Source organism: Chiloscyllium punctatum, chromosome 12 (genome assembly GCF_047496795.1).
Source record: "Chiloscyllium punctatum isolate Juve2018m chromosome 12, sChiPun1.3, whole genome shotgun sequence".
NCBI lineage: Eukaryota > Metazoa > Chordata > Chondrichthyes > Orectolobiformes > Hemiscylliidae > Chiloscyllium > Chiloscyllium punctatum.
Window position 1 is genome coordinate 35,572,561 of NC_092750.1, and position 18,511 is coordinate 35,591,071.

Genomic DNA, 18,511 nt, shown 5'->3' on the forward strand with positions numbered 1-18,511 from the left:
CCTGAACCAGACTCACTACCACAGCCATATCTCCTTCCTCAGTACCTGCCTATGGAACAACTGATCCCACATGGACTCCGAACTACATAAAGACGAACACAATTTGGACCTGAACAGGACAACCAATATACAATTCCTGATGAAGGGCTTATGCCCGAAACATTGATTCTCCTGCTCCTCGGATGCTGCCTGATCTACTGTGTTTTTCCAGCACCACAGTCTCTACTGTGATTTCCAGCATTTGCAGTCCTCACTTTCTCCTAATTGTTAGGTAGCTGTATTGTATCAGCACTGCAGCTCTCTTGAACAGCTTGAATAGGGGCGTGGCAAGTCTTGAAGTACAATTCTTTAATAGTATTGCCAGAACATTGTCAGGACACATAGACTTCACAGTACTGGTGCCTGTAGTTGTTTGTCATTACACAAATTGCATTGAATCAAATTGGCTGAAGACTGGCATCTGTGAAGTGGAGGAGGCAAAACAGATCATGTACTCATCACTTCGAGCTGAAGGTTTTTGTGACTACTTCAGCCTCATTTTTTGCACTCGTGCTGGGATCCCCTTTAGTGAGAATGGGGACAGTGTGAAGTCACCTGCTGCAGTGAAGTGTTTAATTGTCCACCACCATTCATGACGAGATGTGACAGGAATGCTGAGCTTGGATCGAATTGGTTGTAGAATTGCTTTGCTCTGACTTTTTTCTTACTTGCTGCTTATGCTGTTTAAAATGCAAGTCTTCCTTTGTTTTTGAGGTTTCACCAGGTCATAGAGATGTACAGCATGGAAACAGACCCTTCAGTCCAACCCATACATGCCGATCAGATACCCAATCTAGTCCCACCGGCCCATATCTTTCCAAACCTTTCCTATTCATATAACCATCCAAATGCCTCTTAAATGTTGCAATTGTACCAACCTCCACCACATCCTCTGGCAGCTCATTCCATACACGTACCACCCTTTGCGCGAAAACGTTGCCCCTTAGGTCCTTTTAATATCTTTCCTCTCTCACCCTAAACCTATGCTCTCTAGTTCTGGACTCGCAGACCCCAGGGAATTTATCCTATCCATGCCCCTCAATTTTGTAAACCTCTATAAGGTCACCTCTCAGCCTCCGACACTCCAGGAAAAACAGGCCCAGCCTGTTCAGCCTCTCCCCATAGCTCAAATCCTCCAACCCTGGCAACATCCTTGTAAATCTTTTCTGAACCCTTTCAAGTTTCACAACATCTTTCTGACAGGAAGGAGACCAGAATTGCATGCAATATTCCAACAGTGGCCTAACCAATGTCCTGTACAGCCTCAACATGACCTCCCAACTCCTGTACTCGATACTCTGACTATTAAAGGAAAGCATACCAAACGCCTTCTTCACTATCCTATCTACCTGCGACTCCATTTTCAAGGAGCTATGAACCTGCACTCCAAGGTCTCTTTAATCAGCAACACTCCGTACCATTAAGTGTATAAGTCCTACTTAGATTTGCTATCCCAAAATGCAGCACCGCTTATTTCTCCAAATTAAACTCCTTCTTCCACTTCTCAGCCCATTGGCCCATCTGGTCAAGATCCTGTTGTAATCTGTGGTAACCCTCTTCGCTGTCCACTACACCTCCAAGTTTGGTGTCATCTTCAAACTTACTAACTGTACCTCTTATGCTTGCAACCAAATCATTTATGTAAATGACAAAAAGTAGAGGACCCTGCACTGATCCTTGTGGCATTCCACTGGCCACAGGCCTCCAGCCTGAAAAACAACCCTCCACCACCATCCTCTGTCTTCTACCTTTGAGCCAGTTCTGTATCCAAATGGCTAGTTCTCTCTTTATTCCATGAGATCTAACCTTGTTAACCAGTCTCCCATGGGGAACCTTGACGAACGTCTTACTGAAGTCTATATAGATCACATCTACCGCTCTGCCCTTATCAATCCTCTTTGTTACTTCTTCAAAAAAAAACTCAATTAAGTTTGTGAGAGATGATTTCCCACACACAAAGTCATGTTGACGATCCCTAATCAGTCCTTACCTTTCCAAATACATGTACATCCTGTCCCTCAGGATTCCCTCCAACAACTTGCCCACCACCGACGTCAGGCTCACTGGTCTACAGTTCCCTGGCTTGTCCTTATAATCCTTCTTAAACAGTGGCACCACATTTGCCCACCTCCAGTCTCCCAGCACCTCACCTGTGACTATCGACGATACAAATATCCAACAAGAGGCCCAGAAATCACTTCTCTAGCTTCCCACAGAGTTCTAGGGTACACCTGATCAGGTCCTGGGGATTTATCCACCTTTAGGCGTTCCAAGACATCCTGCACTTCCTCCTTTGTAAGATGGATATTTTGCAAGGTGTCACTATCTATTTCACTACTTTCTATACCTTCCATATCCTTTTCCACAGTAAATAATTATGCAAATTACTCATTTAGTATCTCCCCCATTTTTTGCGGCTCCACACAAAGGCTGCCTTTGCTGATCTTTGAGGGGCCCTATTCTTTCCCTAGTTATCGTTTTGTCCTTAATGTATTTGTAAAACCCCTTTGGATTCTCCTTAACTCTATTTGCTAAAGTTGCCTATTATACTCTAAGGATTCACTCGATCTATCCTGTCTATACCTTATATATGCTTCCTTCTTTTTCTTAACCAAACCGTCAATTTTTTTAGTCATTCAGCATTCCCTATACCTACCAGCCTTTCCTTTCACCCTGACAGGAATATACTTTCTCTGGATTCTCGATATCTCATTTCTGAAGGCTTCCCATTTTCCAGCCATCCCTTTACCTCCAAACATCTGCCCCCAGTCAGCTTTTGAAAGTTCTTGCCTAATACCATCAAAATTGGTCTTTTGCCAATTTAGAACTTCAACTTTTAGATCTGGGCTATCCTTTTCCAGCACTATTTGAAATCTAATAGATTTATGGTCACTGGCCCCAAAGTGCTCCCCCACTGACACCTCAGTCACCTGCCCTGCCTTATTTCCCAAGAGTAGGTCAAGTTTTGCACTTTCTCTAGTAGGTACATTCACATACTGAATCAGAAAATTTTCTTGTACGCACTTAATAAATTCCTCTCCATCTAAACCCTTAATACTACGGCAGTCCCAGTCTATGTTTGGAAAGTTAAAATCCCTTACCATAACCACCCTATTATTCTTACAGATAGCCGAGTTCTCCTTACAAGTTTGTTTCTCAATTTCCCTCTGATTATTAGGGGATCTATAATACAATTCCAATAAGGTGATCATCCCTTTCTTATTTCTCAGTTCCACCCAAATAACTTCCCTGGATGTATTTCTGGGAATATCCTCCCTCAGCACAGCTGTAATGCTATCCCTTATCAAAAAGGCCATTGCCCCGCCTCTCTTGCCCCCCTTTCTATCCTTCCTGTAGCATTTGTATCCCGGAACATTAAGCTGCCAGTCCTGCCCATCCCCAAGCCATGTTTCTGTAATTGCTATGACATCTCAGTCCCATATTCCTAACCATGCCCTGAGTTCATCTGCCTTCCCTGTTATGCCCCTTGCATCAAAATAAATGCAGTTTAAATTATTTGTCCTACCTTGTCCCCGATTGCCATGACTGTTTGATTCTCTCCTGTTCTCAACTGTACCAGTCTCAGATTGATCTCTTTCCTCACTATCTCCTCGGTCCCACCCCACCGCCTTACTAGCTTAAATCCTCCCGAGCAGTTCTAGCAAATCTCCCTGTCAATATAGTCCCCTTCCAATCTCGGTTCAAACCGTCCTTCTTGTACAGGTCACTTCTACCCCAGAAGAGATTCCAGTGGTTCAAAAATGTGAATCCTTCTCCGATACACCAGCTCCTCAGCCATACATTCATCTGCTCTCACCTCCTATTCATGCCCTCACTCGTTCATAGCACCGGGAATAATCCTGGTATTACTACACTTGAGGACCTCCTTTTTAAATTACTGTCTAACTCTCTGCAATCTCCTTTTAGAATGTCAATCTTTTCTCTTCCTATGTCATTGGTTCCAATGTGGACAATGACCTCTTGCTGGCCCCTCTCCCCCTTGAGAACATTCTGCACCCTCTCTGAGGCATCCTTGACCCTGGCACCAGGGAAGCAACACACCATTCTGATTTTATGCTGCTGGCCATAGAAACGTCTGTCTGTACCTCAGACTAGAGAGTCCTTTAACACAATTGATCTTTTGGAACGCGACGTATCCCTCATTGCATTGGAGCCAGTCTCAATACCAGAAACTTGGCTGTTCGTGCTACATTCCCCTGAGAATCCATCACCCCCTACATTTTCCAAAGCAGCATACTTGTTTGAAATTGGTATAGCCACATAAGGCTCCTGAACTAGCTGCCTACCTCTCTTATCTTTCCTAGAGTTAACCCATCTATGTGACTGCATCTGAGACCTCCCCCCCTCCCTCCCCCCGCCCCCCCCCCCATCAAATACTGTTGCTGTTGCAAATTCCTCGTTGCTTCTAACTGTCTCTCCAACCAATCCATTCGATCTGATAAGATCCGCAACCAACAGCACTTATTGCAGATATAATCCACAGTAACCCTTAACTCTCTTTTAACTCCCACATCTGACAAGAAGCGCAAATCACTCTACTAAAGGCCATTTTTGCTCCTTCACAAACTACAGACCAGAAAATAACACCGTTATTCCTCTACAAAACACTGCCCCAGGTCAAATTAATAGTTATGGCTTATATTTTAAGTTTAATCAAGAGACATATCCCAAAAAACATAATCAAGGAAGAACCCACTTTACTCACTACTGCAGACTTTCTGTAGGTCCCACTTAAAAACTGCTTCTGTGATGTGAACTTCGCCCAAACAGTTCCTCCAAGATCAGTTGTGAATTTCACTGTTTGTTCATTTTCCCAGACACGCTCCAATGTCCAGCGATACATGAATTCAATCAAAGGCAATAACTGTGCAGGTTCACTGCTATGTCAGTTTCTTTCTCTCTCTCCTGTGCTGACCTCACCATGTACTTCCTGTGTTTGTTCTTCTTCCTTTTAAAACTGTTGTTTTGACTTTTTTTTCCCAAATTTCCAAAACAATGCAACAGCATATAAAACAGTAACTGCTGCTCCTGAAATTCGAGGAAATCACCTCAACACCTAAAATATCTCGATAAAGGAGTTGTTAGAGCCAGAAATTTTTCCCGTCCTCCATCTTGGATTACCCAGAATCCTCTTCATGTTTACATTTGCATTTTGCTGCACATGGCATGCCCTCCTACACTGCTTGTTGAGCCAGGACTGATCTACTAATTTGACGGCAATAGCAGATTTGGTGTTTTGCTGTACCATGAGGTTGCAAGTTGCTTTGGAGTACAATTCGGCTGTGCTGTTGGCCCATATTGCATCATGCAAATACAGTCTGGAGCTGAAGTACCCGTTTGTAGTCTATCCCATTTAGCACAGTGATAAGTGTCACAAAACACATTAAAGGGCACTTTTATGTTGAAACTGGACTTAATCTCCACAAGGACTGTGCGGTGGTCACTCTCACCAATACCATCATGGACAGTTGCAGCAAGCAGACTGGGCGAGCCTTAAGTACAGCATGCTTTTCCCTCGTATTCGCCCCCTCACCACCTGCTGCTGACCCAATCTAGCAGCTATGTACTTTAGGGCTCACCCAGCTCAGTAAATATTGATGTTTCCAAGCCACTTTTGGTGGTGGACATTTAAGACTCTCACCAGAATATAATCACCATTACAACCTCAGTACTTCCTCCAAGTGCTGTTCAAAATGAACGAACACCGATTCACAGGGGGTCAGCACTAATCAGCAGGAAACTTCCTACCCATGTTTCACTTTAGGTCAGAGTCATAGAGATGTACAGCATGGAAACAGACCCTTCGGTACAATGCTGAAGACTCTTAATGCAGATCACTCCTGACCTGAAACAACTTTGCTACTACCTCTGCTGCCAGTGGTACAGGACATACCCACAGATAGTAATGTTTGTGTTTGGGATGTTGTGTGTAAGATATAATTCTGAGGATTATAACTATGCTAAACTGTTGCTGGACTAATCTGCAAGACAGTTTTCCAATTTTGGCACTAGCCCCCACATGTCAATAAGGAGGACTTTGCAGGGTCAATGTATGCCTTCATAGTTTCCAGTGCCTTAGTCAATGCCAGGTGGTCTGTCCGGTGTCATTTCTTGTTTCATTTCTCGTGGCTGATTCAACCGAGAGACTTGCTGGACCATTTCAGAGTGCACTTAACAGGCAACCACCTCGCTAAGAGTCTGGAGTCATGTGTAGCCAGGCTGGGTAAGGATAGCAGCTTTCTTCTCTGAAGACCTCTCGTGAAACACTTTGGTTCTGACGATAGTTGACATTAGTCATCGTTACGTTAATTTCAGATTTTTTTACTCAATTCAAATTCTACTACTGTGCAGCCTTATAGTAGGGTGGTGAACAGGAGAGAGTCAAAGTATAATTTGTAAATTCATAAATTTTTTTTGTCTGTTAAATTATCAACCAACAAGATAATGAACCACAAGGAAATTCAAGATTCAGGCCAACATCTGTACTGACTCAACTGATTTCATCTAACGCAATATTCTTCCTTACAGATAAAACCAAAACATATGGCACTGGTTTGCAAATAAGATTACAAAGTTCTAATTATATGAGCTGATATCGGGCACTTCTCTGGTCCAATACTTTCCCCTCCGTGACTCCATTTTGAGGCTTGAAAATTGTAATGACCACATACAATGAGAACTGTGGAACATGAGAAAAGCTATGGCAGTATTTTCAATAAGTTCCTTTTCACTGCATTTTTTGGAGCTGGAATCAGGCCTCAAATATTATGCATCTAGACTGTGCCCATCAATTTAAAAAAAATTAAAAGGATCTCACAGCTGCTAAAGTTTCAGAACCCCATAGCAGCCACTGTTGGCTGACAGCTCATGACTAATACACCCTCCGACAGCTTGTTCTGCCTGCTCCAGATAGTCTGTTAATTCACAGAATGCAAATTTCACACACATTTTTCTTACCTGAGCACAACCGGCTTTGGTATTTTTGGAATCTTTTCCTTGTAAACAAAGGATACCACAGCATATGGGCAAACATGTCGGGGATACTGTCGCATGCCTTCATTTCCAAATTCATAAAGATAAAACTGAAAAATCAAAGTATAATGTTAACCCAGTGAAGCAAACAGTTAATTTATCTATTATTTTCTATCATTTGGCATTAACAATAAACTGAATTTGCACCTTCAAAAATTACGAACAAATTAAGTCAAATGCTTATTATTTCAGATGCATGAAACTTTGTAAAGATACCTGTGTAAGGTCAAATGCTCTGTAAGTGAACAGTGAAGTGACCCGGTTAAGGTTTCTAAACACATGGCAATCATGTTTCGGAGTCGGAGGGGTTAAATTCTTGGTGGTGTTATCAAATACAGCCTTTACTCTTCCCTGAAGAATTGAAATTAAACAAGTAAAAATTAAACATATGTTAATATATCATGAAATGGTTCACCATTTTCAAATGAAAAATTTGATAGGGTCTACATCGCACAAACAGATCACAGAAGGTCAATCAGTACTTTTCACACAAAAAACAATCTGCAATTAGCATCTATTCAATGCCTTCCCTTATAATTCGTGAAGATTCATCAACCACATTAGAAATTATAACAAATATAATTACAAGACAAAATATGTCTTTCAACACTGGTATTTCTTCCTTGTTCTACAAACTAATATTAAAACAACATAATAAGTACATTTCATTTCAAAGGAGATATAATGATGCTGGAGACAAGGGAGAAAAGTGAAAACATAACAGCTGGCTTAAAAAGAGTCAGGCTTTACCTTTATGATTTTGAAAATCATCATCTCGGCCTTCCTTCCACTATCCAAAGGATTGGGCTGAAGTATGTCACAATATTTTGAAAGGTAAACACCTGTGATTTGGAGGGGGTTGGGTGCAAACATTATACTCTCAATCATTGTTTTTAAAGGTTTTCATTAGATTAATGATCAAAATTAAACGCTCAAAATTTCAGCAAGAACATAAAGGTCATCGAAAATACAATGCATCTTTAAATGTTTCAGAATTTTTTATTTTACCCATTGCTGGATTTCCAAGAATTGTTACTTTTGAGTGCCCCACAGGCAATCCTCTTTCACAAATAATGGGAACCTGGTGAGGAAACATACGGTTATCCCAGAGCCATCAATTCATTTATAAATATATAGATAAAATTTAAAAAGATGGAATATTTACTTTGGAGTGTTTTCACTATATGCATCCTCTACATAATGTATAAATTAATCTTCTCTATCTGGAGCACTGAATATTATGGACGTACATATAACTGTCATCATCACATTGTTTTTAGATATAACCACATATCTCCTATAGCAAACAAGTTCCAGGGCCTCCAATATATTTTGAGCTGAGGTGACACTGAAAGACAATTACTATATGCATTATAGGAATGAAGAAAGGAACCCAAAATTACTCTACTAGTAAGACTTTGCAAGACTATCAGCTGAAAGAGACAAAATGCCTACAGAAATGTATTCTGAAAAGGTCTTCATTTTCAAGCAGAAATTGTAGCTACAAGCCAAATAGATGGTTGTAAGGATGTTCGTAAACCTTGAAATATTACCTATGTACATGATACATCACCTCAAAAAGGGCTGGAACTGATGTAGTGATATGGAGGGCAAACATCTCTTATGGGCGGAAAAATGGCAACTTAAATGAGCAAACTATTGGGATTGAATACAAACAATCCCAGGGTGTGATGACGTATATCGTACGGTCTGAAAGGAAGTGGCAGAAAGGATAATGGATCCACTTGTTATAATATTCCAAAATTCCTTGCATGTAGGCAAGGTTCCAGTGATTTGGAACATTTTAAAAGAATGCCTTATTCAAAAAGGGAAGGCGGCAGGAAGCAGGGAAGGAGAGACCAGTCAGTTTAACAAGCATAACTGGGAAATTGCTAGAATCCATTATTATGGAAATAATAAGAGGGCAATTGAAACGTCAAAACACAATTCAATGGAGTCAGTATGGCCTTAATGAAGGGGCAAATCACATTTGACTAATTTGCTTCGAAGATGTAACAAGGTGAATAATGGACATCCTGTAGATATCGTATATCTGGACTTCTAGAAGGCATCTGACAAGGTGCTGCAAAAAATTTTAATAACAAGGGAAGTTCATATAGATTAGGGCTAATTTATCAGCTTGGCTAGAGGACTGGCAAACTAGCAAAAAGCAGAGATAAATGAGTCTTTCTCTGGTTGGGTGTAACTCGCAGGATGTCACAGGGTTCAGTCCCAGATCCTGTAATCTATATTATGGATCTGGACATAGGAATAGAAAGTACTATACCAAAATTTTAGGTAACACTAAAATAGATGAGAAATAAAGTTGCAATGAAGCAATAAGAAATTTACAAATAGATATGGATATGTGAGGTGAATAGTCCAAAATCTAGCAGATGAAGTTTAACGTGAATTAAGTGTGAGGTTATCAATTTTGGTCAGAGGAACTAAATGAAGAGAAACTTCAGAGTGCTTCAACGCAGAGGAATCCAAGTGCCCTTCTGCATGAATTGCAGAAAACGAGTGTGTAGGTAACAGCAGGTAATAAGACGCATAGAATTTTGGTATTTATTGATGAAGGAATAGACTATAAAACAAAGCAAGTGCTACACAACTTTGCAAGACATTAGGGAGATAGGTCCTGGAGTGTTGTGTACAATTTAGGTTCCCTTACTTTTGAGGAGACTTCATTGCATTGGAGGCAGTAGAGAGGAAGTTCACTGGATTGATTCCATAAAGGGTGTATATTATGAAGAGACATTGGAGCAGTATAGACCTATACTCTCTAGAGTCAGAGTCATACAGCACAGTAACAGACTTTGATCAAACCCACCCATGCCAACCAAGTTTCCCAAAGTAAACTAATCCCAGTTGCTTACGTTTAGCCCATATGCCTTGAAACCTTGCTTATGTACCTCTCCAAATACGTTGCATCTATCCCTTCCTCTGGCAGTTCATTCCACATACATGGTGGGAAAATGCTGCCCCTCAGTTTCCTTTTAAAATTTTCTCCTCTCTCTTTTAAATTATGCCTTCTAGTTTTGAACTCCCTATCCTAGGAAAAAGACCTTTGCTATTCACCTTATCTATGCCCCTAATAATATTATAAACCTCTACAAGGTCACCCCTCAACATCCTATACTCTAATGAATAAAGTTCCAACCTATCCATATAACTCAAACCCTCCAGTCCTAACAACATCCATGCAAATCTTTTCAATACTCAAGTCTATTTTAGCAATATCCTTCCTACAGCAAGGTGACCAGAACTGATGCAGTACTCCAAATGTGATCCCACCAAATGTCCTGTACAACTGCAACATGACACCCTAACTCCTATACTCCGTGGTTTCAGCAATGAAGGCCAACCTGTCTACCTGTGACCCAACTTTCAAAGAACTATGTACCTGAACCTCTGGGTCTCTCTGTTCAACAACGCACCCTAGGGCCCTACCATTAACTGTGTAAGTCATGCCCTGGTTTGTCTTACCAAAATGCAACACCTCTCATTTGTCCAAATTAAACTCCATTTGCTACTCCTCACTGTCCACTATACCAACAATTTTGCTGTATTCCACAAATTTATGAACTATGTTTCCTAAACCCTCATCCAAATCATTTATACAAATAACAACAGTGGACCCAGCACTGATCCCTGCAGAACACCAGTGATCATAGGCTTCCAGTCCGCAAAACAACTGTCTCCTACCATCAAGCCAATTTTGTAGTTAAGAAGGAGGAGAGGAGATTTAGTTGAGGCATTCAAGATGCTAAAGGGGATTAAAAAGAATTATTTTATAGATCTAACTTCAACAAGGATTTCCGAAAAATGAAACCAAACACTTTCCACCTAATCAGTGTTTCACCGAAGTAAAATAAATCAATTCCTGACCTTTCTAACTTAAAGCAGATGCTCTCCAATGTTTAATCTGTCTACTCACAAAACTCTTACAAGTTACCATTAATACTCTGAAGTTAGTATCTTGTAATGGTTGCAAAAATAAAAATCATGGTTCCTGAAATACTGACGAGTTAGTCACTAAGCCATCTGTCCACACCACCAACACATACAAAGCTCAAATCGGATTCAATTCATTACTCAATGCCCCTACCAATTAAGGTAAGCTTGCTGCACCCCTTCTTTACCACCTTATTTGCTTGCGTTGCCACTTTTAGGGAGTACCTCAAGATCGGTCTATAAATCAATATTCGTAAGGGTCCTGCTATTTACTGTACACTTTCCTCTTGCATCTGACTTCCCAAAGTGCATCATCTCACACTTTGATAGTGAGGAAGGTTGTCAAGTGGATACAGAAGGATATAAATCAGAAGGAAAGTTGGGCAGAGAAATGACAGATGGATTAAATTCCATCTGTCATTTCTCTGCCCAACTTTCCTTCTGATTTATATCCTTCTGTATCCACTTGACAACCTTCCTCACTATCAGCAACTCCACCAATTTAGTGTTCTGCAAACTTATCAATCAGACCTACATCATCATGCAAATCATTTTATGTATACATCACACAAACAACAGACGTCTCAACACTAAACCTTGCGGAATACCATTGGTCGTTGACCTCCAGGCAGATGAACACCCCTTCACAATCACCCTCTGTCTTCTATGACCATGCCAATTTTGTATCCAACTTAGCAACTCACCACACATCCCATGTGACTTAATCTTCTGGACCAGCCTACCATGAAGGACCTTGTCAAATGCTTTATAAAGTCCACTTAGTCTACTTTGTTCTAACCTCAATCATCTTTGTCACTTCTACAAAAAAACCCACTCAAATTTAAAATGCAAGATCTCTGGCAGTTCTATCTGGGGCAAATAGATTGGTGAATGAGGATATGTAGGTTTTTGCCCCATGTTAGTTCCCTCACCACCTGCCATAGAACTAGTCTAGCAACTATGCTCTTTAAGACTTGGCCAGCTTGGTAAGCAGTGGTGCTCCTGCTCCACTCATGGTGAGAGACATAAACGTACCCCTACCAGAGGACATCTGCACCCTTGCCCATCTCAGTGCCTTTTCCAATGAGTGTTCAACATTGAGAAAGACTGATTCCAGTACCAGACAGCGCTGCAGCACATGTGTTTCAGAGGGCCACTCAGCCAAAATGAAAATTGGAGGGAAACCTGGTCATTGTGTTGTCTGGGACATTGTCTCTAAGGTATGATTCTGTTAATAGGATTAATAGGATTCAGTTTCTAAACGTTCCTTGACTAGTCTGTGGGACATTGTTCCTAACCATACTCCAACCTTGACTTTCCAAAGTATGGTGTTGCTAGATCAGCAGGCAGGACTGGATTTGCCTTCAATGATTCCAGCAATCTGTACAATTTTGTAGGTGTTTCAGTGTGAATCAAATCCATGCCTCTAGCGCATTGGCCTGGGTCACCAGACTACTCATCCAGCACATTACCACACTGCCATTACCTCACCCGTAACTTATAATGGCAATAACAGTGAAGCCATAAAACAACAGCACCATGGCTGTAAAAGGAGATTACGAAATGAGGGCAACGATGAAGAGGAGGGATGCATATCACAATTGCAGTTATATTGTATATTAATACATTTAGATCAGCAAGGTCTCAGCATTGTCAGTAGAGAAAAAAGTTGATTTGGGAAACCTCAAAACAAGGATTAAATAGGGTGACATTCAAGCAAAAGAGAATTTTGTAGGACCTCAGAACAAAGGAAGATAACATCAGCTTTTAGAACATAAGAACTAGGAGCAGGAGTAGGCCATTTGGCCCTTCAAGCTTGCTCCACCACTCAATAAAGTCATGGCTGATCTTTTCAAGGACTCAGCTCCACTTACCCATGTTTTCACCACATCCCTTAATTCCTTTATTTTTCAAAAAATAAATCTACCTTAGCTTTAAAAGCGATTACCGAAGTTGTGTCAACTACTTCCCTAGGGATAGAATTCCACAGATTAACAACCCTCTGGGTAAAGAAGTTCCTTCTCAGTTCAATTCTAAACTTGTGTGAGGCCATGCTCTCTTGTCCTAGTTTCACTTACCAGTGGAAACATCCTATCTATTTCAATTTTATCATTTCCCTTCATAATTTTATATGTTTCTATAAGATCCCCCCTCATTCTTCTGAATTTCAATGAACATAATCCAAATCTACTCAGCCTCTTCTCATAAGCCAACCCCCTCAACTCCGGAATCAACCCAGTGAACCACCTCTGCACCCCCTCCAATGGCAGTACATCCTTTCTTAAGTTAGGAGGCCAAATCTGCACACAGTACTCTGGGTGTGGCCTCACCAGCACCTTGTACAGCTGTAACATTACTTCTCTGCTTTTAAACTCAACCCCTTTAGCAATGAAGGACAAAATTCCATTTGCCTTCCTAATTACTTGTTGTACTTGCAGACCAACCTTCTGCAATTCATGCAAAAGGATACCCAGGTCCCTCTGCAAATCAGCATACTACAACGTTTTACCATTCAAGTAATAATCTATTTTGCTGTTTCACCTACCAAAATGTATGACTTCACATTTACTCATATTGTATCCCATCTGCCAGACCTCTGCCCACTCAATGTATCTATGTTCCTCTGCAAAGTTTCACAATCTTCTGCACTTTGCTCTGCCACTCATCTTAGTGTTATCAGAAAATTTTGACATTGTACATGTGGTCCCCAACTCCAAATCATCAATATAAATTGTAAATAATATTGGTCCCAACACTGATACCTGAGGTCCATCACTAGTCACTGATTGCATTCATTTATCCCCCACTGCTTCCTGTTAGTCAACCAATCCTCTATCCACGTTAATACTCTACCCTTATTACTATGCAGCCTTATCTTATGCAGCATGTGCGGCAACTTGTCGAAGGGTGACATATTTAGGGGGACATAGTTGTACTTTCTAATGGCCTGGTGGCAGATTAATATTATCACAGATCAGGGAGTTTAGACAAATCAAGGGGATTAGTGAACAAAAAATATTTGCTCGAACAAATTGACACCATGTCACTGACCTGGACTTCATACAAAACACAATTAAACCTCTTGCCTGCAATACTGTTACATTTTTATATGCTTAGCATTTAATTTGTGCAGAACCAACCAAGTTAGGCTTCACTGCCACTACGTGTGAAAGATGCTCAAATGCATAGCAATGGGTATGCAGTTCAAAATTTCCAATGAGGGAAATATAATGCACTTAAATAATAATCAAGTATATACATGCTCAAACAATTAACTTACGTTGTTCTAAAATGGACATTTCCATTTGCTTACAGCAGTTAGTTACTGATATGTATAGACTTGTACTCAGTTTTGTCAAGCTGCTTAAAAAAACATGAAATCAAGAATCTCTACAAATTGATTTGGCATTAACACCAAAATTAAAACAAAGAACTTTCAAATTTTAAGTTAAAGCTGCCCTTAACATTCAATTAGTAATGTTCACTGAGTGCAAACTTGAGTTGGAGGTACTTAGATTTGACGTGACTCATAAACATGTTGGGAGGTTAACACGGGCAGATGTGTCTGCTGCACAAACTTTAAGCTGCTAAGTGGTCAAGTAACAATATGTAATATAAAAGCAGCGCATATCAGGCTACTTTTGGGAAAAAAAATCACCCAAGATAAAGGTGCAATACATACTTGCGAAGTGTCAAGAAGTAAGAATGCATATGATTCTGTCAACTCCTTTTCAGTTCGACCTTCATTTCTCAGCTCCTTCCTTTTTTCCATGTACTGGAATTTTAAAAAAAAACTATGTGGATACAATTCAGAAAAAAAAATAAATTCAGTCAAAATGATCAAATATACTAACCTCTTTTTCTAATCGCTCACTGTGAACCATACTAGCTTTCACATAAGTGAAGTTAGCACTGGATGAGGTATCCAAGTAAGATGAATTAAGAATTTTCAAAATGTCTTGTTTAAATTCTCTGGAGTCTACTGGTACTAGCTGACAAAGCTCTGAAAAAAAAGTCAATTATTATAAAAGCAGCATAGGTACTTTATATTTCCTCTAGTTTGCAACTTTTTTTGTTACTGTAGTCTGCAATTATCAATAAGCATTGCAGAAATCATCGCATTGTTGGGAGTTGACTTAATGATGCAAAATGCACTAATGCACCAGAATGTGATTTACAGCCAAACCTCTCCACAAAACTAAATTCCTGAACTCAACCATACCATCGAAAAGAAGCACATTGCCATAAGAAAGAGAAATATCAGTTCACTTTTGCACACAAGAACATTAAGTATATAAGTGGCCTACTGGACTTTTAAACCAAAGTTAGGGAAACAAAAACCTCAAAATGTTTCCTAAACACCTTTTTCAGAAGTCAAAGTTTTCTTTGTTATGCCTTAAACTTAACTGTTACTAAGAAAAATATACCCTAACTACAGAAATTGAAGAAACAGGAGCAAGACTCTTAAGGACACAAGGCCACTCTTACACTCATTGACAACTAGCCCAGGCTTTGACTCCTATTTCGTGTTGGCTGCTCTCAGACCTCAACTCTTCAATATTTTAAAAATCTATCTGCCTTCACTTTCATACTTCCAGTGATCAAGCCTGTTGAACTCCGAGGTGCAGAATTCTACGCATTCACTACCCTGAGAAGAAATTCCTTCGAATTTCAGTTGTAAATGAATATTCTCTTACTTTGTAATTATGTCCCCTAGTTTGAGATTTTCTCAAGTGAAAACACTTCAAACTTTACCCTGTCAAGCCCCCTCAGAAAATTTTATTTCATTAAGATCACCTCTCAGTCTTCTAAACTCCAACCCTCACCAATAAAGATCGCAATTTAATTTGCCTTCCTAATTACTTGCCGCACTGGCATGGTAATATTTTGTACATAATTCACAGTAACACCCAGATCAAGTGAAGTCGGTGTTTGGTATGCTTTCTTTTATTGGTCAGAGTGTTGAGAGGTCGTGTGGCGGCTGTACAGGACATTGGTTAGGCCACTGTTGGAATATTGCATGCAATTCTGGTCTCCTTCCTATCGGAAAGATGTTGTGAACCGCGAAAGGGTTCAGAAAAGATTTAAAAGAATGTTGTCAGGGTTGGAGGATTTGAGCTATGGGGAGAGGCTGAACAAGCTGATGCTGTTTTCCCTGGAGTGTCGGAAGCTGAGGGGTGACCTTATAGAGGTTTATAAAGTTATGAAGGACATGGATAGGATAAATAGGCCAAGTCTTTTCCCTGGGGTCGGGGAGTCCAGAACTAGAGGGCATAGGTTTAGGGTGAGAGGGGAAAGATATAAAAGAGACCTCAGGGGTAACTTTTTCACTCAGAGGGTGGTACGTGTATGGAATGAGCTGCCAGAGGAAGTGGTGGAGGCTGGTACAACTGCAACATTTAAGAGGCATTTGGATGGGTATATGAATAGGAAGAGTTTGGAGTGATATGGGCCAGGTTCTCGCAGGTGGGACGAGATTGGGTTGGGATATATGATCGGCATGGACGGGTTGGACCGAAGGTTCTGATTCCATGCTGTACATCTCTATGACTCAAAGATCCTTTTTAGGAATCTTCCACTATTTAAATAATAATGCCTTCTGATTCTTCCTACCAAAATGCTGCCATTACACTTTCCTACATAGGCCTGTGAGGTTTTGCCTATTCACTCAATCCATCTACACCCCTTTGCATATTTCCTATGTCTTGATCACATCATGTGTTGCCAACTATGGATTTGTTTAACTCAAATCTTGATGACGTCACAAGGTTTAAGGTGGCAGTGTGATTAATATGTATATGGACCTTCAAAAGCAGTTTCATAAAGCATAATATTAGTAAAACTGAAGAACATAAGGTTAAAGGTGCAGTAGCATTGTGAAACCAAAATTGGAGTCGAGTTAGGGATAGACAGAAGTGGCTTGTCAAACTAGAGGGAATTAGGCGGTGATGCCCCCGATCAGAATTTGGATCACTACTGTTCATGTACATATTATATTGAGTATACGAGACAGAATTTCAAAGTAAAACAGAAGGCAAGCTGCAGGTGAAAAAGAAGCGAAGTATGGAAATAGGCCTTTCCATAGCAAGAGATTATATGGCACTGTTTTGAAGGGGTGCAGGATCAGAAACACCTGGAGGTGTGGATACACGAGTCTTCGCAGGTAGTGGGATAAGCAAAGAAGGCTGTTAAAAAAGTACTTGGTATGTTTTTTGTACTCGCTGTTGCCTCTTTACAAAAGGATGTTACACTAAACATTTATAAATCACTGCTTTAGGTCTCAGTTGGAGTATTATGTACAAGTTAATGAAAATAATGACCTGACTTCATATGATTGCTGAATTTTCACAATAACCAATGGTTAAAATATTCACACTTGTGGATGACTACAACAGACAGCAAATCAGTATAAAAGATTTATAAATCTGATCATCACAGGGAAAAAATTTATGCAAACAACTATTAGCTGATATCATATACCTATCTAAAACCCAACCTCAGGGATGCAAAGCAAAAGATGTCCTCAGTGTACCTGTTCTACATTATGACATCATTACTTTACATAAGGTTGCTAAAGAATCACCTTAGAGAGAGAATGTAATGACTGAGTCTACACCATTACAGCTGACTGGTGGTCACTAAGCTGACCAGACTGGATATTTTCATTAACACTGACTAGCTACATTACATGTACATGTACATGCATACCCATAACAGCAACACTGGCAGCTATATGACATGGCGGAACTTTGCCTAAATGTGTAGAATTAAAGAATTCCAAAAAGATTCAGCCCACCTCCCACTGCCACAGCACTTGTGCACTACTAGTAATGACTGGTACTATCACCCCCATGTGCTGAGTGAGACTAAGAAATTTCAAGGTGCCACATTCCTGGAACATGCAGCTAATTCCCCATTTTATGTTCTCACCTCTTGTACCTTGGATACATTTCTTTCAGACACTGATCAAAGAAGAAATTTGCCTGAATATTCCTCAATTGATCATACAATTGACCCTTCCCAAACAGCTCAAAGAAATGGAATCGAAAGGAGAAACAAGCTCATTACTGCTGTGATACAACAGGCCTCAAGTTAAGACACATTTCTTCTGTATGAGTATTCTCAAAATGAGTGATTCAGAAGCTTGCAAATCTTTCACACACATCCTTTAAAACCTTACACGACATACTTTCTACTTATGAAATAGTAAGAGTATTTTTCCAGTAGCAGACATGTCAAAGACTAGAGGGGACAAATTTAAGGTGAAAAATGGTTTTGAACAGGTCAGTGGAATTTTTTTTTCACTCAGAGGTTCAGACATTCCTGATGATGGGTATATGCCTGAAAAGTCAACTACCCTGCTCCTTGGATGCTGCCTGACCTGCTGTGCTTTACCAGCACCACAGTTTTTTACTCTGACTCTCCAGTATCTGCAGTCCTCACTTTCTCCTAGTTGCTGAAA

At 40.3% G+C, this 18,511-nt stretch overlaps 1 protein-coding gene across 4 annotated transcripts in view; it reads right to left on the minus strand.

Annotated features, from left to right (window-relative positions):
* tasora (transcription activation suppressor a) overlaps window positions 1-18,511 on the minus strand; it is a 58,011-nt gene that overhangs the window by 31,602 nt on the left and 7,898 nt on the right. For all 4 annotated transcript variants that reach the window (XM_072582324.1, XM_072582325.1, XM_072582323.1 and 1 more), the window contains exons 2-7: window positions 14,904-15,052; window positions 14,732-14,824; window positions 8,101-8,173; window positions 7,843-7,934; window positions 7,309-7,443; window positions 7,018-7,142 (exon numbers count right to left, since the gene is read on the minus strand). In XM_072582324.1, coding sequence (XP_072438425.1) covers window positions 7,018-7,142; window positions 7,309-7,443; window positions 7,843-7,934; window positions 8,101-8,173; window positions 14,732-14,824; window positions 14,904-15,052 — 667 coding nt within the window. The remainder of the gene's footprint in view (window positions 1-7,017; window positions 7,143-7,308; window positions 7,444-7,842; window positions 7,935-8,100; window positions 8,174-14,731; window positions 14,825-14,903; window positions 15,053-18,511) is intronic.